General features: G+C 32.4%; 1 protein-coding gene across 11 annotated transcripts in view; it reads left to right on the top strand.

Annotated features, from left to right (window-relative positions):
* Window positions 1–24,604, top strand: part of LOC118195739 (uncharacterized) — a 482,995-nt gene that overhangs the window by 419,995 nt on the left and 38,396 nt on the right. For all 11 annotated transcript variants that reach the window (XM_085806505.1, XM_085806500.1, XM_085806495.1 and 8 more), the window contains 5 exons: window positions 686–812; window positions 964–1,076; window positions 3,719–3,869; window positions 9,881–10,790; window positions 17,591–17,674. In XM_085806505.1, the coding sequence (XP_085662631.1) occupies window positions 686–812; window positions 964–1,076; window positions 3,719–3,869; window positions 9,881–10,790; window positions 17,591–17,674 (1,385 nt within the window). The remainder of the gene's footprint in view (window positions 1–685; window positions 813–963; window positions 1,077–3,718; window positions 3,870–9,880; window positions 10,791–17,590; window positions 17,675–24,604) is intronic.

Genomic DNA, 24,604 nt, shown 5'->3' with positions numbered 1-24,604 from the left:
GTTTTTTCTGTTATTTTTTATTGCTATAGCAATGGAAAATCCACTATATTAAAAAATGTGACATAAATATCATTAATTTTCAAAAATAAATTATATTTATTAATTTTCCCTTTAAAATTTATTTAAATTGTATCTTGCCTTATCTGTACTTTTTAAACGCAGTTTCTGTCACATTTGAAATCAAATGTGGTCACTGCTAGCCACCATTAAAATGTTTTTATCTAATCCCAAAATTGGATCACCACTCAGCAATGTCAATTTTTCCAAGAGTGGCATACTACTTCAAGTACTGAAAATTTTAGTAACCTTTCTGCTGTTAAAGGCAATGATTGCAGATCAGTATTTTGCAAAATGTAAAAGTTGATTAGGAGCTTTTAGGCGTTAATTTTGAATCTTAGGAATGTAAATAAATATAATTTTTTTTCTTTTTCATCAAGAGAATTTGGGTGTCTTATGTTCTTTGTTTTCCATTTGTTTAAAAAAAAACTATGAAGCTAATCTGAAAGAAATGTGTAAGCTTTAGTCTATTCTTTTGGTAAATTTAATGAATTTTCTTGCAATAATTTATATTAATGTATGCGATTTAAAAAAGATTTACTAGTGCAGATGTACTTAAAAATTGTTTATGTTGAGATACTAGTTAAATAAGTTACTTTTCATATAAATGTGTTTTCTAATTGATTAGATATTCAGAACCATTTGGTATGTGTTGCCAGACGTTTACCTCCAAGTGAAAAAAGTAATATACCAGGAGTAGAACAATTTGTAACTCGTTTGGATCTTGGAGGGAAAATTATATCAGTTGATACAAGGTTAGTATATAAATGTTGCTTTTTTTTTTTTTTGGGGGGGGGTAGTAACTGTTGGTTGAATTTTAATATTAAAAGTATGTGAAATGTAAGAGTCAGACTTCATACTTTCATTTAAAAAAATTAAAACTTTTTTTTTTTTTTTAAATTTCAGTGGGGTGTCTGCTACATATAGTCAGTATCTCAATAAAGATCTAGTGGGGCGAATAATTTTAGAACTGTGTCACCCTGATGATATTCAGAAGCTTACTCAACATTTAAAAGAAAGTAAGTACTTAAATAAATGACCTTCATCTTTGCTTAAATATATATATATATCATGTAAATGCTAATGGTTGTAATGAAAGTTTCTCCCCCCAAAATACTCTTAATAAAGTTGGGTGGGGACCCCATGAAAGCAGTATCTTTAGTGCAGGTAATAATTATCCCAAAATCTATAATTTTCTGTGAACATTTTGGTAGTTTTTCAAAGCCTTCACCTCAGAAATTTGGAGGCCGCAAGTTCAAAAACTGATCAATCTCATTTTGGATGTCCTGTGCAGAATAGAAGAAAGCACCAGTAAGATGTAGCTGCAGGTGTGAAAAAAGGTAGTAGTCTGAAGGAGTGATGTCGGGGCTATATGATGGAGGCAAAAGATCCCATTCGAGTCTGCACAGAGTCAGCCAGTGAATACAGACACACATGTAGTCTTGTATTATCTTCATGGAACATTACCATTTGCGTTGGAACTCAGTTCGACATTTTCCCTTGATAATAGCATCAACACGGGCTAGCATCTCTCTTGTAACCCCCGAGGGCTTTACGTTTTCCAGATAATCTTTGTGGATAATATGGCAGTCCCACTAGATACAAAGCGTGATCTTTTTGTTAGTCAAATTGCACTTTGCGACACTGCCGGTGGCCTCAGCATGAGCAGACCAATCCCCTTTCCACCGTGTGTTGTTGAAGTAAATCCACTTTTCATCACAAGTGATGATCCAGTTCAGAATTTTGTATTTGCGTTCTTATTCATGCAGATTAGTGCACACCCGAACAAGTTTCTCCTTATCTACTTGAGCCAGCTAATGCGACACCCAGTTGATTGAACTTGAGAATATCAAATTTGTGCAATGCATAGTGCAACTAATGGGCATGGCATTGCTTAGCAAGCTGTCGAGTGGTTGCATGGTCTTACAGGCAGGCCTCATCAACATCAGTAGGCTGTCCAGATTGCTCTGGTTCTTGTCATTGTCCTTGTTTTTGAACTTTCAGTACCAAACCTTCACAGTGTTATACAGCATTAGTACCTAAAGTTGTACACGTGATTTGGTGACATTTTGTAGCTGATATTTTTGCAGCAGAACTGGAAGTAGGTGATGGTTCTAACTTGAGAGCGTGATAGTTCTACTTTGGACACCTTGTACTTAATTTTTTTTTTTTTTTACAGATTTTACAACACAAGTGTTCTAAAGCAAATCTCTTTTCTTTCAAATGCCAAAATTCGTTTGACAAAATAAGATTAAACATGCCAATGGGAACTATTTCCACAGACGCTATTTGGGGTGACTTTAAACTTTTGTTAAAACCTGATACATATGAAATATATGTATTAGCTTAAATTTAGCATACATGTATATGAAAACTGTCAAATTTGAAGTGATAATATAAATTAAGCAGCCTTTGTTAAAGCTTTAATTTTCACATTCTCTTTTTGTTATTTTCATAGGATTTGTTTGACGTATGTGTGCTAAAATAAGCAGAGATAAAAGGGGGGGGGAAGCTTTAAATAAAATATTTCTCACAAGATTGTATATGTGTTATCAATGAATATTATTCATTTAAATTATTTATTTTGTTCTGATTATTTCCTTTCCTAGGAAAAGTCAACTTATTGATGTGTGAATGGTGTAAAGCAGTTGTTTGGGAATATTTATGGTTCATAGGTACTGTTCTGTTAAGTAATAATAAAAAAGAGCATTTTATTAGGAACAAGATTTTGTGCATGGAAAAAGCAAAGTTCTGTGTTGAAGATACTTTCATTTTCACAACTTTTGGATTGAAAAATTTACTTGTCAATGAAACGACAGTTTAATGTATGAAGCATGTGAATTCATATGTACTTAAACACATGTGTGGTGTACATATTCAATGATTGGTTGTTGTCTTGGGTATACTAAAAAATATGCTAGAAACATGACAATGAGTGTTGAAACTGTGGGTACAGATAATCGGGAAGTACCTTTATTTAGTTTGTAGCCAAGAATGGAAACAGTAATCATATATGTTTTACATGATGCTTGTTATTCCCAACTGGTTGTTATATTTCATACAATTATTATGTACTTTCCAGCAGTGAGTTTTTTTGGGGAAAGGGGGCTTTGTTTTGAGCAAGGATACTTATGTTTGCATTTTGTATTGTACGAGTTGTATGTCGTGGCGCTGTATGTCAAAAACCCCCTTATTGTCTACAGTTCTAAAAGTGTGCATTCCTGAAACTGTTCTCTATTGTTTTTGCTCAAGAATTGTCACAGTAATAAATTTTTCATTTTAACATTCATCTTAGAGATATTTTCAAGTATCTCTTTTTATAATTTAGTCTTTCTTTAAAAGAAGGAATAATGACTAAAAATCATGTATAAAATATTTGTGTTAAATATTTACCAAACATATTCATTGAATAGCATCAGCAGAAGTAAAATATTAATAATTGAATTTCCTGCATTTATGTGCTGTGAATTAATGCATGCACTCATCTGTATGAAATAAATATTGTGTGTCAAAATGTTTTACTGCTAATGATTAAGTTGCAAAATATGTTCTGACAGTTTTAGAAAGTATATTTTTCTTACTTTTGTTATAGTCAAAAGCTGGAATTAAGTATTTGTCTTGAATATAAACTTAGCATGTTTTTGGGTTTTTTCCCCCCTAGCCCTCCAGCAAGGCAGTAACACCAGTGGCATCTATAGATTAAGACTAGCTCACGAGAAAGTTGTTCACGTGCAAACAAAAAGCAAACGTTTAAGCTGTAACCCTATGGCCAGTGACCAAGAGATTATTGTTGCTAATCATACTGTTATAAGGTATTCTTTTATGATTTTATAATTGAGATTTGTAACCCTATGGCCAGTGACTAAGAGATTATTGTTGCTAACCATACTGTTATAAAGTATTTTTTTTTATGATTTTGTGATTGAGATTTGTATCTTAACATATTTTTTGGGTTATATGTCAAACTAATTATGTACTTGATGAATTTTTTTGATAACTTTGTGTAGTTCATAAATTATGCTGAAGTTAATTGGAAGCATATTTTTCAGATTATTATGGGATTTAAAATTGCCATACCCCTTTTTTTAAAATGATAGCTTTTAATCAGTAAGAGGTGACTTCTCGTTTGATATCAGATTTCTTTTTACAGCCTACAGGTGGAAGTAAAATATAAATAATTATGCATTTTATCATCATGTATGTTTTCAGTTTTTGAAAATTTTATTACTCAATTACTTGGCATCCTGACTGTAGTTTTTCAAATTGAAAGACATTTTCTTCTAATTATTTTGTTACTGTTGGTAATGGGTGAGCTTGATTGTAGCAGATGTTTAAATACTCCATTTTCTGTTTGTATTACATAATTTTAGCATATGTTGTTGCAGAATATTTGTTTCTGTGTAGTAAGAATAGAAACACAAGATTCATTTCCTTCAGGCAGATTAAAAAAAGTGTGCCAAACTAGAATTCCTTTTTTTTTTGCCTAATTTTAAATTTTACTTTGACACTTCTTTTCCAATCAATGAGGGATATCTTCTGAATAAAGATTAGGGGATAAATCAAATATTTTTCAGAAATATATGAACTTTTCATAATGAATTTACATTAAAGACATTGTGGGCGTACATAAACAAACTTTTGCACTTTCCTAATTAAAATGGCTATGTAATGCATGCTGGGACTACTAAGAAATTATATGCTGTGAACTGTTCCCACCAAATTGGAGAATAAATTCATAAAAAATCTCAAATGGCAATTTTAAAAGAAGAAATCAAAGCACCTAGAAATTAATTAAATTATTGAATTGTCTTCCATCATGGCAGTTGCTATCCACAGTTTTGATGAATATCAGCCAAAGATTTACAGAATATGGGTGTGATATTTTGTGCTTCTTTTTCCCATATCATCAAACCTTGCCACTTTGGCTCTTCAGGTCACTTGAAAATTCTTCCAACAGTGTGAAGTTCATTTCTTTAGATATTGCAAAACAGGACTCAATAATACTTTTATGTATAAACCCGATGACTTTATTGTTTTTGCTTTCAGCTGCTGGTGAGAAGGCAAAAAGAAAATGATAGCACAGAACTTCAGTATCATAATAAATATTGTCGTAATTAAAGTAAAGGCGGTATTCAATACTGAGCGTATTACCATGAAACCCATCTTGAGAATTCATGACATTTATCGTTAATCAACATGTCTGTCTGATATTAAGATTAGGGCAGATCATTTAAAAAATTTGTACTTATGTTGTTCAATGACCCTTTTTTTAAACTGCTGTATTAGTTTAATAACCACTGTATCAGGAAACCACAAAACATTCCAGATGACCAAATAGTTGCATATTAAATTGAACCCATATTAAAGGAAGACAGTTTTCAAAATATCAGATCTGAAAATTAACTAATATTTTGCATACTTCTTTTATTACTGCTCAGAATTTGTCATATTTTATATGATCCCAGAGAAAAGCATCTAGTACACTATAAAACTTAGTCCTGTTATCAGCCAAAGCTGCAACAACAATATTGATTATTTAAAAAATAATATATTTACTTCCTCGTACGAAGTAAAAAGGAAGTGTTGTAATCGCAAAAAGTTTCAGGCAGCATATTTCAGCAAAAATATCCATTTTGACTGCTATCGAATGCAATTTAACGATGTTTTTGCATGATATCTGTATGTAAGGACAGAATAAAAGACTCTTTTCCTCAAAAAAAATTAGAAAACTGCTTTAAAATGAATTCTGAAGAGAATTTTTCGTGGCACCTGTACGAACGTATGTACGTATGTATCTCGCATAACTCGAAAATGACTAGCCTCAGAACGTTGAAATTTTGTATATAGGACTGCTATAACATGTAGATGTGCACCTCGTATTTTGGTTGCAATCGGCCGCACCAAACATATATATATATATATATATATATATTCACTCTGTTACCCGGCTCAGTTATCTCAGTTTCTTTACTCTTATATGTTTGTAAATTGTACATTTCTTGCTTTAAAAATGATTGAATTATGTTGTTTTTATCTTCCGGCTAAGGTTTTTATGCCTTTAGTAAATCTGTATGCAATATTTTTAGAATTAACAACAATTTTAAAGTTGTTTAACCCCTTCGAGCCGAGTAGCGAAAACGCGCGCTTATCGCTGAGGCCGGCAGTGTCTTACCTGAGCGTCTCTCCAGGGCCGGGGGCTTTTTTGCTACTAAGCCTAAATCCATGAAATTTCCGAAGTATCCACACATTGTTTAATAATGCTCTATAGAGTATTTAAACGGCTTATGCTTTATAGATATTTTTATATATATACTTTAATTACCTTATTTCTTGTTTAAATGCATATTTTACACATTTTATTTTAATTACTCACCATTTTATGAATTTTAACATTATACCACTGAAAACTAAATATATTACTTAAAATTCTCTTTTCGTATGAAAAATTTGAAAACAGGGATCTACACACAGTCCTACGTTACATTCCTTGCACTCGTAATAACTCATTTGCCATTTTGGAGGATTTTTCCGGGAATGTGAACAAACGAAGCATCGTCGTCTCATTTTCTTATCAGTCTCTTCTGAACGAAGTTTTGGAAAATGTCTTTCAGTTAATCTTTCAGAATCAATATCTGAAATATTTTGCATCATTTCTGCTATTTCATGCTCTGTTTTCGACATTGCAACGGTGAAAACAAAGAATTCACGTCTAACAAGATCTAATTATTTTCTAAAAACTGAACTGCAAACCGAAATACCCAACGCTTTAGAGCAAATAAAACTTCTCTACTTACAGTAAACAACTACCACGTGTGAATAAAGTGCGATTTAAAGAGACGTCATAAATCACGCCATTCGGAAACATTTACTTCCCCGTTTGTTTATATAATCAAAAACACGTGTATGTGAGTCATGCTTCTCTCATTTCGAGTAGAAGGTCTAATGTACATGTATCTGAAACCATATGGACATACAGTGCCATCTTGTGGCAGAAATTATAGTTTGAAAAACGTTCCAAAGTACTGGCACAAATACGTGACAGTCGGTAGAGAACGGAACAATCCTCTGGCACACCTGCGTGTCGGCCAGTAGGTAAGTGTGTTCGTTGCTGGCACGTATACGTGACAGTCGGCGCGAAGGAGTTAAGTGCCGATAAGCCTAATAACGTCGCGTCGCACAATGAACTGGAAGTTGATCTGTCAGCACTATCCTCATCTTCATCGCAGATGTTTTTATTTTATTTGGCTTATAATTCTTTACTAAATGTAGTATTTTATCTTGATGAACTCTGATATGATTTAATCTGTTAACTGGGTATGACGAAATTTTTCGTCATGCTGAGAAGACTATTTCAATGGGTATGACGAAATTTTTCGTCATGCTGGGAAGACTATTTCAATGGGTATGACGAAATTTTTCGTCATGCTGGGAAGACTATTTCAATGGGCATGACCAAATTTTTCTTACATTTTTTTGCAATCTGTGACTTGACCGTTGTTCAAGAAAAATCGATCAATGGAAACACTTGTCCGCTCATAAATTGTGATAACACTCCTAATTTGCACAACTTAATTTCATTTTAGTCTGCATTTCAGTATTTTACATATTAGTAATAACTTGTTGATTTGAGTAATTGTTAGTTTTTTATAAATATGGCTCAAAATTATTGTGAAGCAGAAAATATTTTTGAATTGTCTGAAGGTGACGATGAAATATTGCCCGGGAGGTTTGGTAAACGATGTCGAATTCTAAGGATAAGTACCAGTTCGGAAGAAAGCTATAATGACTTCCGATAAATGGTCCGGACATTGAATCAAAGGATGATGATGTTATAGACCAAAATACTCAACCGACATCAGCTGAATGGAAATTTGAAAGAATATTGCGATCGCCTTTCCTGTTTTTATCTCAATCTAGACTTACATTTGAAGGACCTGAAGAAAAGGATTGCCTTTTTTATTTCGAGAAATTTATTGATGAGAATTTTGTAGAACTTGTTGTGGAACAGTTTTTTGAAAAAAATACTTCCATGAAACCGTGTTCAAGATGTCTGTCATGGATTGACACAGATGACCGAGAGATGAGAGTATTTATTTTTTTACTAATTTTGCAAGGAATAATAGGAAAACCTTTATAGCTTTATACCTCTATCAGCTTTATTTCACAAAGCGAAAAAGTCTGGAGACTCCATTTTTTTATAAAATTATGTCAGAGAAAAGATTCCAACTGTTAGTAAAATTTTTACATTTTAGTGATAACAATGCTTTTGATCTAAAAGTGTGCAACATAAAAACCTACAAAATCGATTCCATTTTGAACTATTTGAGAAACAAATTCAAGGTGTTATACGTACCAGATAAGGAAATATCTGTAGATGAGTCTCTTTTGCTATGGAAAGGAAGACTGTCTAGGTCACCTAGATAAGGAAATGAAGCCTATCTAGGTGACCGTCATCTTTCTTGTATAAAAGATATGCATTCAAACACATCATGTCTAGTGCATGTAAAAATATCTTATCTGAATGATTATGAAGTAGAAAGACAAAAAGGATGTAATTATATTGAGTATTATCCACGACAATAAATTTGTAGAAATAGAAAAAGAAGGAAAACGATATCAAAACCGGAAGTTATGGCTGACTACAACAAAAATATGGGAGGAGTTGATCTTGCTGACGGACAAATGAAAACTTATGAAATCGCTAGAAACCAAGTAAAAAGTATTACTATAAGATATTTTTACATGCACTAGACATGGTGCGTTTGAATGCATATCTTTTATACAAGAAAGATGGAGGTCACCTAGATAGGCTTCATTTCCTTATCAAAACTGTAGAAAAAGGTGTTGAAAAATATAAAGATGGATCGCAGTTCCCATCTACTAGGACAGGATGATCATCTTTGACACCAAAACCATCTCGACTCTTTGAAAGACATTTTGCAGACTATATACCATCCGACTCTTCAAGAGTAAATGTAACGAGATGCAAATTATGCTATTCTAAAGGTCTTAGGAAAGAATCAAGATTTTGGTGTCCCGACTGCAGTGTTGCTTTGTGTATGCTGCATTGCTTTAGTTTTTATATTATACGAAATAATTGTTTAAATTCGTTCAATTAATTTGTTTTTCCGGATTAAAAATGTTTAATTTTAATATTTAATATCATTAAATACTTTAAAACGATTTTCTTTTATTTATTCCTTGCGATGTGCTGAAATTACTGCAAAGGAAAAGTCCCCATTGTGAAACGATTTTACTGAAAGCTTATTCCCCAGTTAACAGGTTAAATCAATTTCCTCGTCATTATAAATATCACAAATACACATTAAATAGTTTTCTGGTTGCAATTTTCTAATTTCGACTATGCGTGATGTATGCTTTACGCATGTGCGTGTTGAAAGAAATGTTTAATAAAGTAAACAAATAACTATTAAGCTTTTTTTTGTAAATTTTGATACCCTTTAGATCACAATTGCTCTTTATTTCATAAATTACGATTTCATGTTTTTAATTGTATAATTTCTGCATGCCATCTTACCAGATTTAAACTGATGATTTATAATCCGGAATCGACGAAGTCTCGGCGAGTCCGGATTAAAGTCTTGACTGTACTATTGTTTTTGATATTCTGGGCTTTGGAATGTTTGGTATTTTTCAGTTTGTTTTCTTTTTGTTTAATTTTCACATAAAATAAAACTGAAAAAAAATAGAGTAAAGAATATTTACATATAATCCCAGCCTCAGTTTGTGTGTGCTATAATGTTACATTCATCACTATGACAAATCTGTTGTATTTAATATTGAAAAATACATTCTTTTATAGGGACAGTGATCATTGCTTGGAAAATAGTGCATTAATTCCTCAAAGAAGCAATCCCTCGCCTGCTAGTGTAACATCACTCAGCAACAATATGAATGGGAATTCCTATACCTTTACTTCTTTAAGTCCCCAAGATTTTAATCTCAATGACATTGGATTGGATTTTTTGCCTTCTTCCAGCTGGGATTTGGGTAGCAGTGAAGGCCAAGATATAGGAGATAATGCAAATTTATCTACTTCACTGGGAGGGCCATCGACTCCAGTCAGTACCAACAATTCAGGTGCTCAGCAACGAACTCAGCATCCATCTGGCAGTGCCTTCAGTCCGGAACTGATATCTGGTAGGGGCTCGCCCTCCACTAGGTCTCCAGCTCAGCTTAGTGCTACCGGAAGTCCTGCTCCTGGCAGGGTTACTCCATATACGAACACCTTTCCTTTTAGCCCTGTATCTTCACAAGCTGTTAGTAGGACTTCCTCCCCAGCACCGAATCTTATAAAGCGTGAAGAGTCTACGGCTCTGAATAATAATGACCTCTCCACTCTAAGTCCTATGGGAGGCTTGATAGGTGATAGCAAAAACTCCACAAACAACGCAGCTCAAAAACTGCGCAATCTCCTTACACACGGAATTGAGGAGGCTGATTCATCTGTTCCTAAAAACTCTTCTGAAAAAGAGGACACTGCTGGCGATACAGAAAATGGTTTTGTGTCTTGCAATAGCGCGGATGCTGTGTCTTCACGAAATGAAAACATTATCCTTCGAGAACTTTTGAATCAAGAAGATGAAGATATATGTGATGATAACACAAAAAATATTTCATGTGATTCAAACTGTAATGTTAACATAACTGATATATGTACAAATGATGCCCTACAAAAGAGAACTGTAAATAACAATAACATGCTAAGAAAAGTAAGTAAATTTTCATGTAAAATTATTATTTTTGGCATCCCATTATTAAATTTAAAATTCTTTAGTGTTTTCATCTGCATGGAATAACATTCTCCAAAATATTTTAAACATAATAAGTAATTTTGTTAATTTTATTCAAGCTGTGTTGCATTTGCTATAATTTTGATTATTTTAAGTATGTATGATAATCAGAATTACTTCTGCTTTCTTAGGATAGCTATTTCGCTTAGTTGCAGAAACTAGCAAATTTAATTCCCGATTTTGCATGGGCAGGTGATCTTTAATTACTTGAACATGTAAATTTCAGTTATGATTCAAGGTTTTTATGCAGTGTGCTGCTTTGATTAGGAAATATCATCAAAATAAATTTTAAGAATAAAAAATATATATTTTAAGCAAGTTGAATAAGCAATTTTGTGTGGTTTTATGCAAGTTCTATTACATTTGCTATAATTTTGATATTTGTTTTGAAGGATTTAATACCTTAAAAGTTTTTCGAAACTATTTCCAAGAAATGTTTCTCTAACTGTCTGAATGGCTTTGACTGCCTTTATCCGGTCATGAGATATTTTGTCACTTGGTATATATTAGCTTATAATTTAAGATATTTTGTTTTCTTTAATAATGTAAATTTCTTTTTAATGAATGTAAGTTTATGAAAATAGAAACTAAAATTGCACTGCTCAGAGTTTTAATTCATGTTAGGTGAAATATATGCAAATTTAAATTTATAACTTTATTAGGAAAGTGGAGTTGAATGATTAATAAGGTACTTTCTAATTATTTTTACCCCTCCCAATTATTTAAACAGTTCCAAGAGCTCTGTTGTTAATGAACTATTAATTGGCAGTCATTCTGAGAGGTCTTTTCATGATCAGTAAACAAACTATAAATTACTCCTAAATTTGGTAAAGACTGCCAATCTTTGGCGACTGTTTACAAAGAGCTATGAATAAGATTGATGCTTTGGCATATTCTTGATAAACTTAAAAAGGTCTTGGGCAATTTAAAAACAATAAAGACCATAATATCAAGGAAGTACCATTAATTTCTGAAAATACAGATTTAAATCCTGTGTTAGAAAAGATTTATAAAAATTTGTTAATATTTAAATCTTTCTTGCTAGTTTCTGAATCTCCTTTACTGATGTATGTAGTGCATCAGAGATTACAGATATGTATTTTGAGATATAAAATAATTTCAGATATTAAGCTGATTATAAAAATATATGGTACTTTTCTGTTTCGCCGCTGCAAATCTCACCAAGCAGACTTTATTGGCAACAACACACACTATACACATAAAAAATTTTAACAAATGTTAGTTCTAAGAATTTTTTTATTTTGGAGGCATAAATATTTTAATATGACTTCATTTAAAATTTTTTCAAATGGGTCTTTTGTGTCATTTTGCCACAGAAATTTGGCAAGGTAACTTTTCAGATGATTGACTAGCCATTCCTCTGTGTTTTTTATTCCGCCATTTGACATTATCTCCATAGTCTTTCTATTTTTTGTGTGTATTCCAGTTTCCGGATTGACAAAATTGTATTTATGGTGTCACTTTGAAGTGTTAGAGACTTTCCTCTTCCAGTTCTTCAGTGTAATACGATTTCCATGAATCAGAATATATCGTAGTTCCTCTTTTGATATTTTCTTTTATTGCCCTTAATATAATACTCATGGATCTGTTTGGCACCTTCACAAGGAAACATGCATTTGTTTCACGACAAACTCCACCAAAGATTGTGCTTAGTGAACATACTTTCATCCACTTCAAAGATCATACCAGGTCCTCCTATTTTGCGTTGTTGATGTTTAAGTGAAGAACCACACAAACCTCTCGCATGTAGTTATTACAATCCACAACTGTTCCGTGACTGATTTCCAACTGCTTTTCACACCATCTAACTGAAGTCAATTCTTCACTCCAACCATAAATAAATCTTACACACTTCAAGAAACTCACTGTTGATGACTCAAGCCATTGAATTTTGTCTCCGAAATATAATTTCATTTCATGATTACTATCACAAATAGCAACTTTAGGCAAAATGCCTTTTGCTTGACGGATTCTTCCTCTGTCCTGGGCAAATCCCATATTTTCATCCATTTTTGACATATTTGTAAAAAGATGTTAAGAATTAACAATACCCTGATTTGTTGGTTCATATCACGTGACCCCAAATGATCTCATCTCACGTAAACTACGCTACAAAAATCTGATTCTCTTAATAATTATCTACATTAATTTCAAGTTAAATCTGAGCATGGAATACAAGTTTAAAAGCAAGAATTATTTCAATATTATAATTTAAACATTCTATGTAACTGTATGCCAGTATTGAAAGAAACGATCAATCTGATAAGAAATAGCAGCGACTTGTTTTGAAAATATGGCGTGAAAGGTTATCAGTGAGGATATTCCATTTGGCATCAGTTGTACCATTTTTGGTGCCGGCGAAACAGAAAAGTACCAAATATATTGTTGCGTGCGTATGGGTTCGTTACGAAATGAATGCACAAGTCCGATGAAAAATGAACAAAAATTTATTATTATCACAATAAATATGATTAAATGTCCTCAAATAACCGTGCAGTATCGCAATATATCACAGTAGTTATCTTCTAACTACTCAAACATTCAAAAGAACTTAATTCAAAACAGCTAAAGAAAGCTAATCCGCGAATTCGCTACAGTCAACAAGAACAGTTTTCTAAACATCAACAAACTAAGTAACAACTACGAACTGAGAGGTTTTCCTCCTTTTATAAGATTTTAAAAATCGCGTGCTAGAATTTTCTAGTAGTTTCTCGAAATCAAAAAGAGATATTTATTAAATATTTAATGCACGTGCTCTTGTATTTTCAATTTTCCGGCTTAGCTTTCTTTTAACATTTGTCACGCGCTGCACTGCGCGGGAAATAAAACCATTTAATTTATAATTGAACTAACATTAGCTTTTTATTTACCAAATTTGTAACAATATGTTCATGGCTGCAAATAATTTTTTTAGACATCTAATATGAAGAAAGTGGTTACTTTGAAATTTTTATTTGCATTTAATTGGAGACTAAAGTGTAATTTTACTGTGCATGCAATGATATTTCTTAAAATTTTGTGAAAAGAATTGAAAAAATTGCTCATGAAACTTCATAGATGATTTTTATTATGATGACATTTTAAATATTTATTATGCTTTGTATTTAGATGATTTTCCTAGTAGTTTATTATATATCAGCTGCTCTCAGAAATGTAATAGCTTAGTAACTTTCCTTTTGTTTAAATGTGAAAAATGAACTTATAGCCCTAAAGTTGATCTTTGGTAATACTCTCATAATTAAAGTAATGGATATGTTCAATACTGACTGTTTGAAATAGGGTCGGTTTGAATGCCTAGCAGGCATCAGACCACCACAACTGACTGTATTGATGTGCAACTTTTCTTGAGAATTAATGTCATTTGTCATTAGTTACTATGTGTGTGTTTAAAATACATTAGTTGAGGTTAATGGAAAACACTAAAAAAGTTTTTATTATATTTAAAAATATTGAACTAAGCCATGAATATATTATAAAATTTCCTTTAAAAGAGAGAATGCATAAAAGGCATGGGAAACAAGCAGTTAGAATTTTGGATGTGTTAACAGATCAATTAATGTATGATGTAAATGCAGTTTTGAATATTAAGGAGTATTCTAAGAAAAGTCATTTAACAAGATCAGTAAACTTAAAATTACTAGGGCTTTACCTACTAATGCTACACTTACAGCTACTGATATGCTTATAATAATTTTGATCATAAAGTGGCTAAATTGATGCATAAGACAAGTATTCTAAAATATAATTTAAAAATTTGGGAGTCTTAGCATTGATAAAATATTGAACTTTTCAATATATTAATTAAGCGGTGTATAGTGTATTGTCAAATTTCTCTCAAGAATTTTTTTTTTTTTTTTTTGAATCTTTAGTTATTATAGGTTTAAAAAATGTAATTTTCTTGCAGACTAATCCCTTCTTCCTGAAAAGCATTTTTGAGTGTATAAATATGGTTGCATGTTATTTTCATAGATCTTATTTTGTATTTTTATGTAATGATTGATTAGATTAGCTTGCTTTATTTAAAATATCTAATCAGTATGTGTAGTTTTAAAACTATAAAGAGAGGAAGTAAGAACTTTGCATCTATTTTCTGTATCATTGCTATAGAGATTAGGACTTTATTTCTTACCTTATTTGCATGCTTCTGTTATTTAACTAACTTATTCAAACATAATCTGAATTCATCCATTAGTTTATATAATAGTTGCTTATTTTCCTTTTAAGCTGTTATTTATTGCATGTGTTACTAACAGAAACTTGATGTAGGTAAAAATTTCATGTTCATTACAGTTCTCTTTAAATGGCAGGTGATAGCAAAGTGTCATATTTTGCTTTACTGTCGTCTTTTTCCTAAAAAAACACAAAATAATGCAATAAGCTCCAGAAAAAGTCTTGAAATACAGGGAATCTTTATCAATGAGCACATAACCAATAAAATGTTCCACTAAAGTCAGAATCATACTTCTCTAAAACTTTGTTGAAATAACAATTATTGGGATTAAATCTACGTTCCTAGTGACCATTTTTCCTACCTCCCCCCAAACAAAACAAATGCTTGCATGCATTATAGAAATAACAGAACAGTTGAAAGGAATAAGGTGGCCAGCCTGATACAACACTATTCAAAAAGTGAGCTGTATGAGCTGTTTAAAATGTTCAGTTTAATTTTCAGTAGATTTTTTTTCTTGATTGTTAAATTCTTTCAATGGTATTCCGGTTTACATCTTGTTAATTTTTAGTCAGTTCAGATTGGTTGTTGCATTCATTTGTCATCACTCACTCACATTAACAGCACGTAGAAAATAAACTAGTTCACATTCTATAGCTACATTTAAAAATTCTTTAAAATTGTAGCTTTTATGGAAAATTGCATCAAGCCAAAATATAAAAAGATGTGCCATTGTTTTTTCCCTTCATTGTTGGGTTAGGTTCCAGTTTCTACTGTTTCATTGTTAGGATTCAACTTATTAAGAAGAATAAGAATGGTCATCTATATGTGTGGAAGGTAAAGGAAGTTCTTTGTTGCAGCCCTAAGAGATGATTCCAGTGTTTTTCCTGATTTTAAAACACATCTATTTTTAAAATAAGCGGAATATAAGTTAATTGGAATTCTAGTTCTGTCAGAGTTTGTTGTAAAATAAGGATGATTTCGTCAATTAAATGATGTACTATTCCTGTATTGTTTGGAACAGTTTCTCTGTGTATTCATACCATCACTCTTCATAGTATTTCATCCATTTTCCTGAAACATGATTTGTCAGTTTGTTCTGGCTTAGTTAGTTTTTGAAAACTTCTGTTACAAAATCCTGATTTCTGCTGGCATCTTTTCATATGGTTTTGATTGATGTAATTTAATGTCTTTTCAACCTGCATCTGTCTAAAAAATAAATTATATTGTAAATATTCATATTTAACATTTATAAATGCTGTATATATTACCAGACAAGAGCAGTACTGTTAATATTACATTTTGAATTATTAGTCCAAAAATCATTACAATTATAGAGAATTATGTTTAAAGTATAGAATATGGAGCATTGAAAGTTGCACAAAGCGTGCTATATGCATGCATTCAACTGTATGAAAGAGCATCACTTATTGCCATGGGCTGGCTTCTATTTGACTTGTTCAACCAGGGAATGATTGATGGCACCGTCTCTCAGCATAAATAATATTGATTTTCCAAAATATAGTTTTTTTTCCAGCTTTGATATTTTTGTTTAATATTGTTATTTGTAGTTTATAACAGTAGCACTTTTAAACAGTGCCATATATGGCTACCTGAAAGTTTTGCTTATTGACTGTACAGCATGTAAAAAAAACTCTTTTTATTGTTATATAATCTGAAACTGCAAGAGATTGGCTTTTGTATCCATATTTTTGGAATCTAATTTTTTCCATATTTGGGCATTTGTAACTTAACATCTGAGTTTTTCTCAGTAAGATTTTTGAAAGTATTTTTTAAAAATCTTATGTTAGTTATGGCTGACATTTTTATTGTATTTTTACATTTTAAAGTATTTATAAACTTGTTTTTAGAACTGTGCATAGTAAATTATTTTCTGTTAATTTTCACATTTTTAAGTGTTTATAAGCTTGTTTCCCCAGTTAGCTGTGCATCTAATAATATTTTAATTTACTGGTGTGTTTTAGTTTTTTTTTTTTTTTTTCTTGAAAGCAGAAAAAAGTTGTCAATATTATCTGTTTTCATTTCAAATACTAGCTGTTAGAGGGCTATATAGTTTTCAGTATTTTCCATCCCTTGCTCTGTGAGGCTATATATTCTCTTTGTTAAAAAGAAAGATTTGTTTGTGATAAGATGAAATGCCTCCTAGTTTACGTGTGAATATTGTCTTAATAATTAAAATTATCGAAGCACTAAACAGGAATTAGTTCTGAGATTATATAATGATAATAAAGCCTGTTTGTAATGGCGACTATTGGATTTCTGTTTTTTGCCATAAATTTTCTTATTAAAATATTACGTGCCATTCTTACATTAGTAATATTTTTCATTTCAAAATAGTTTTAAAAATTTAGCTCGATACTTTATCATTGTTTTTAAATTTAATTTTAAATGATGGATAAATTTTTATTCTATTATAATCATGTTTTATTTTTTTAGTGAAATAAAACAAATCTTAAAAACCTTGTCAGAATTCTAGTTTCATATTTAAAATTTAATTTCATTTTGGTAGCTTCTTAACAACAATGATGATGATAAAAGTCTTAAGAAAAATCAAGATCTTCTAATTCAGCATCTTCTGAAGACAGAAGGCAAAGTGGGTGAAATTCATTCATTACTTTTATTGTGAGGGGTTAAATTTTTTATGATATAATTTATCTAAATTTAAGTTATAAAATGTATTCTGATGTGATTAAAATATTTAGTATAGCTTTAAAATATGTTGCTCACTTAAAATTGTTAAGCATGAAATATACTCATTACGATAAAAATTTGTACATCAAGCAGTAATTGTCGCACCTTAAAAAAACTTAACATGAAAATATGCAAAATTATTAGAAATACTGTAAGATTGTGTAATGCCACCAGAGGGTGTATAACTTCATTCTCCTTGGCACATAAAAAAGATATGTAGAGGCATTTTATCTGTACATAATATGTTTCAGAGGGACATATTTTCATTAAGGATGCTATTTATTATACAGCCAATGAAGATGGTACAATCTATCAGCTGGTCCAAGTTCGAGAAGAGGAGAATCACCTGTATGATGGAAGCTATGTAGTTAGTTTGGCAAGTAGCCTACCTAGGCCATTCTGATTTTGCTATATGATTGTTGGGACCACTGGCCAAAAGAGGTCAAGTAGATAGTGGCTAGGCTCAAGATGTCCTTTGCAGAGCAATAACCAAGAGGATCATAATATCACTAGACCAAGAGCACAATAACAGACATGCACACTCGGCACCAACTGCATCATTATCTGCTATTAAAAAATAGCCTGCTCTTTTGATACAAGCCCATCTGTCTGTGCCATCATGGGGTGCCTGGTTGAAGAATATTTTTTATTGTAACTTTCATTGCATGCATTGCCAATACTATTCACCTACAGTTGTCTCCATTTGGAGTGATGTTGAAACTGGATGAATGAAGCTAGGTCTGTTTAGCAATGAATCGAGCTTTAGTTTGGGTAGTGACAATAACTGTGTGTGTGGATGCACTGTGATGAATGCTTCATTCTTGCCTTTGTTTTTAACAGCAGCATGCTGCCACTATTATGGCTGATGTGTTTGTATAGGGCATTGGGTCGCATATAACACCTGGTATGACATCCTTGTGCTGCATCTATTGCCACTCATGGCAAGACAGTTTTTCACGGGTGCCACTATTATGGCTGATGTGTTTGTATAGGGCATTGGGTCGCATATAACACCTGGTATGACATCCTTGTGCTGCATCTATTGCCACTCATGGCAGGACAGTTTTTCAACGGGACAGTACTTGACCTCTTGCAACAAAGATTAACCGGAATCCCTCCACCGTATTATTGTGCTTAACTGGCCTGCCCAGTCCCCAGCTTTATACTGATCGAGCACATCTCAGATTTCTTGGGATGGCAAATTGGATCACTTAGGAGTTTAGTCGAACTAGAAGTATGCATACTGCTATGGAATGAAATGACATAGGATAGTATACTCTGTATTGTATCATCTACTCAGTGTCTACCTATATGACATTGTCTTCACTTACGTTAGCATTGCACTCGCATATGGAAAATTTCTGACAATTCTTGGTGTGTACATTTTTATGGCAGTGAGCATATATAAATAAAAATATGAAAGTAATTATTTGTATAATTCTTAATATGCAACTGTAATACAGTCAAAAGTCGTTAATCCGGAATGATCTATAATCCGGATTAACGACTTTTATCTCAAAGCTACAAACTTTCTGTGCATGCGTCAACGCATGCGCGGAATATTTTTACGCATGCGCATAATACGTTTACGCATGCGCGTTTGATGTATAACGGATGGTATAAGCTAAGCTCTAATTATCTATTTCAGTTAATGTTTCAGGTTGCGTTGTTCCTTCGAATTCGATCCGACTTATTATTTTTTGCAGACTGTTAGAGCAATTTTATAAAAGTAAGTTTGAACTTTAGATTATGTCAAATAGAATTTCAAAGGATCTACAAAGCGAAAATATGTTTCGATGTCCATCAAACAAAAAGTGGAATTGCTGCAAAAAATGGATAAAGGCATATCCTTAGTTTATCTAACCATTCCGAAATCTGTTTATCAATTTCACGCTGCTCTGCGGGGGGAGGGGTGGGGTAAGTCGCGGCGCGCAATGAATTGGAAGTTGATCTGTCAGCATTATCCTGATCTTCAGGGCAGATGTTTTTATTTTATTTCGCTTATAATTCCTTACTAAATGTAGTATTTCATCTCGATGTACTCCGTGTTTGATATGATTTAAATCAAATTCCTCGTCATTATAATTCGCTTCCGATAGTGAAGAGAGTGACTCGGAGGTTATTGAAAACAAAAAAATTTCGATTTACATATTATTAGTCAGTATTCTCGACACAGCAATTATAGGACTTGAACAGCGAAACTGAAGAAGAAATTATGTCTATTTATAGAATTAAAAAGAAATTATTATCACATAAAACGAAGCAGCTTAAAAAACTTACATTGAAAGAAATGTTTAATAAAGTAAACAAATAAATATTAAGCTTTTTTTTTTTTTTGTAAATTTTGATACCCTTTAGATCATAATTGTTCTTTATTTCATAAATTAGGTTTCATATTTTTAATTTTATAATTTCTGCATGCCATCTTACCAAATTTAAACTGATGATCTATAATCCGCAAAAATCGATAATCCGGAATCGAAGTCACGACGAGTCTGGATTAACGACTTTTGACTGTATGACATAAATGATAAAATAGTTCGTTAGTTATGATTATTATTATAAAGGAATTTCAATATTATAGAGGAATTTTAAACTACAACAATGGAAGGAAAATACAGGCTTTTTTTTATCTGTTTTTGATGTTTATTTTATAGATGTGTAAATTGCAGTTTTTATATACTCAACTATCTGGAATTTTTATGTATCTGGCATTCAACATTTCCTTAGTTTCCTTGATAGTCAAGCTTTAGCTCTGTGTTATGATATTAGTGCATATTGTGGTACTTACTTATTAACGCAACCAGGCCAAAATTCGCATAAATTGCCAAATTTCGCGACCCTATTTACGGCAACCCTACGTGTTATATGTAGTTTTGTAAAAAGAGCATGTGGAGATTCACAAAATTTTCCTGCATTTTCGTGCAAATTTTTGTAATTTATGAGAAAATAGCAGTGTACTTGGATAAAGTCAAGAGTGTGCGCAATGCCATTTTTGTGCAATTCTGGGATGTTTTTTTAAGTAAAAATAAGTCGACGTGTACATGGTTATGGCGAATACGGTTTTCAATCAGTGCTAAAAGCAATAGCCAAAAGATTTCCGCCGAAAAAATAATTCTGCAACTTATTGAAATTCGAAACCGGAAGGGTTTAATTGCTATTTTATATTTTAAAATAAAATAATATAAAAAACTGTATTAAAAATTATCTGTAATTAATAAATGTACATTTTCTTTCTATTCATACTTTTTTTACTCAAACTTACAAATAGCGCCAACCTGGTTGCGATAATACGTAAGTACCCATATTGTTACGAAATGTACAGGCGTGATAAGATGGCTTCCCCACGAAGCAGTTTTAGGGTTGTCATAAAGCTGGGTTGCCACATTTGGCGAGAAATCGCTCATTTTACGACAAAATTGACGATATACCATGGGCGGATGGAGAACCTTCTGGAACGAATTCTTACCGGCTTAGCCCAGAATGTTCCCGAACACAAGCTGAAAGCTATATGAACCCTGCTGGTTCGCAGTCAGTGTGTGTGCCTCGCCTAATGAGCTGATAGTCAGTCATTGAGCGAGTGTCTCCAAGTCTAGCGGTGAGTGTTCTTCATCAAGAGGGCGAGTGAGTGTGCCTCGTCAGTATCGAGTTGGTATCTCGTCTAGCGAGTCAATCTCTGTGGAGTCGATCGAGTTGACAGCTGGGCAGCGAGTGCCAAGTGGGTCGTCAAGTTCACCAAAGGAGTCTCTTAGTGTATTGCTTAGTGCATCGTCGAGAGAGCGTGTTGAGCTCCGGGAACGACTGAACCGAAGAGTCGGAAGCTGTGCTCTGTGTGTCATCGAGTGCATCGTGAGTTGTAGTGTAGAGTGTCTCGAGAGTATGTGGAGTTCCAAGAATGACCAAGCAGAGTCGGGAGCTGTACTCTGGCACTTTGCAGTGAAGCTGTCTTCACCGTGATAGCCTGATAACCTGAAGGCTATGTCGCGGATTGTGTCAGGGTGTTTATAGTAGTTCATTGACGACTGTAAAACGTGTTTTGGAGCTGTCCTGACAATACTGGTTAATAAAGTGTGTTTCGATACTTCATCATGAAGCGTCGTCATTATTCACTCCAAATTCACATGAACCCGTATCTGAGCGTGAAGGAAGAAAATAACATAACAACTGGTTTTGGAAAAGAAATAACGCAACAATATATAAAGAATATTTTCTGGTTAAAAAGATGCTGATTTTTTTTATCATAATTTTACTTATTGATTTAATATTTCTTAAAGATCACTTATTTATGTAAATCAAGTTATGTAAATTGTGTGAAGTAGTAAAACATATTTATATGACGCCACTATCCCTAAGGAAAAAAAGCCCTTTTCCATTCTGTTTTTTTTTTTTTTAAAATAGTTTCATTTCTTGAATAGTGAAGTTGAGATTTTTTATCTTGTTGCCTGAGTTATTTTAAGTTCAACTAAGTGTAATCATTGTTTAGTCACTCCTTCATTTTGAAATATGTTTTCTCATTTTCACTTCCCTTAAATTTGACTGGGTTTTGCATATGCTTCCTTATCTGTTAACATTTTTCAGGTTTCTTTGCATGTCACTTTTCAGTTTACTTAACAATAAGTAATAACATCTTTTGGACACTTTTATTGCAGTTTTAATGGATTCCCTTCTCCCAGTGTTACAGTTTTTACTTTTAGAGACAAACTCTTCCAGTGCTTACTTTTATCAGCATTAATGTATTTAATAAGTGCATCAGGAAGGAAAGGGGGGAAGAGGTGAGCATGTAGTATGAAATTACTGCTTTATTTAATAAGCTATTTCTTAGATGGCATCACAGAAACACTATTTGGAAATATGGAAATACAAATATGATTCCATTAGTTTAACAACATGTTAAATTTTTAATTTAATTAATTTGAATTCCTAAAGCATCATTTTTATGAGTCATTCAACTAAATACATTATGAATGTTTTAAGTGCAGTACAAAGTCCAAAATCTGGATGTCCAGTAATCAGAATGATGACCTTTAATGATCCAGACCTTACATGAAACCTATTTTTTAGGGGGGATTTTTAATTTTTTTCTTGCACACTGTAGGAACAGATAATTCAATAAAAAGCAAGTGTAATATAAATCGACTTTTGCTTCAGTCAGCTGAGGTTTGTTTTTCGCCTGCTCAAAATGTGACCCTCTACGAGTCTCAAATTCATCTACTCTATGACTGTACTGAATCATTCTGCTTTTTTTCGCTTTAAATACTGCATTACAAATGCTTGTACATCAGGGCTAAAAATAGCAAACACTTTTATTAGCGGATGTCTACTATTCTTCTGCAAGATTAATGTGGAAGCATCTGTGAGTTAGTACCCTCCATCTCCCACTAGTTTAAGCTTTAAAATCTTCCACTACACTTCAGTTATTAGTACCATCTGTAGGATAAAGGTCTAGTTCTTAGTTTTAGATTCAATAATTCTATGCTAATTAGTCGAGCCCCTTATAAAAAGGCACATTCATGATAATTTAGCCTGGTGTTACTTCACATTGGATTATGTGTGTAGAATAGCAGCATCTCTTCATTCAGCAATAAAAAAGCATTTTTCAATGAGTTTATCAGATCAACATGTTAAACCAAATACCCAGTGTTTTTCTGTTCATTTGGTGTGGTTTGTGTGGTTCATGATGCTTTCTGTGTTAGAATTGCTCACCTCACTTTTTTTCAAATAGCATGCAGACCCAGTAGAGGCTGAGTAGTAAAGTCGTTAATTCTGTCCGAGGTTCGAATCCTGGGCTGGCTCCTTGGTTGTTTTCGTTACTTTTTACATGTGCAACATGTATACAAGACAGTCTCCCTTGGAAAGAAAGTCTTGCAGTGAGGCATCCTGCCCCTTAGGCAGATAGCTCTTGAGATTTTACTGTAATCAAATAAACAATACCAAGTAGCATGCAGCCTCTGTTGTATTTTCACATTGTAGAAGGGACTGCCCAGTGCTTCCAGAAGGTTGTCACTTGTTGAACATTTCCACATAGACATCACAAATTATACCTGGCCAAAAAATTGAATGGCTGATTCATCTTGGCTGTAAACTTGATAAAATTCTGTAGCTGTGATAATTCTAATGCACGATAAAATGGCGGGGGAAAAATAATTAAAACAATCAATTTTGCTTATTTATTTTAAAACTATTATAATTTAGTTTTTAAATATTATATTTAAATGACAAATTAAATTTTTATTTCCGTTTAATTTAAATTTCAGTACCTTTATAATTCAACAGTAGTTTCATAAAACAAAAAATTCTAAAGTTTTCATATTCAAATGTACAATAAAATAACAGGAAGGGAAAATGACTAAAGCAACAACCAATTTTAGGGGCACCATCGAAAAAAATAAACTAAAAGTGGTAGATTACATGCTATATCATAACAAATTAAAAAAGTGCTTCAAAAAAAATTTTTTTTTGGAGGGGAGGTGAAGGGTTCCAGGGTAAATCTGTATCAATAAAGAAGAGTGTCCGTGTGTTTGTCTTTCATACAAATTTCCATCAATTTAACAAATTTTGGTAAAAAAGTAAGTGATTTAAAAAACTTTATGTTGCCATTCTGGAAAGCTTGAGATATTTGTTTCAAATTTAATTTGAAAATTTCAAGGTAAACGAAGTATTGCCACTTGGGGAAAATACAATATATTTATCTTTTGAATTTAATAAACAAATTCAGTAATGTAAGAGAAATTTGTTGCCATTTCCCCAATTAAAGTATTTTGTTCTTTTCAGCAGTAGCGCTTTGTTATTCAGCAAATTTTAAAGTACAGTACAAAGTCCATAATCCGGACTC

This window comes from Stegodyphus dumicola, chromosome 12, assembly GCF_044657685.1.
Source record: "Stegodyphus dumicola isolate Sdum_Otavi_A_Nest chromosome 12, ASM4465768v1".
Lineage (NCBI taxonomy): Eukaryota > Metazoa > Arthropoda > Arachnida > Araneae > Eresidae > Stegodyphus > Stegodyphus dumicola.
This window is presented reverse-complemented; position numbering and strand designations above follow the sequence as displayed.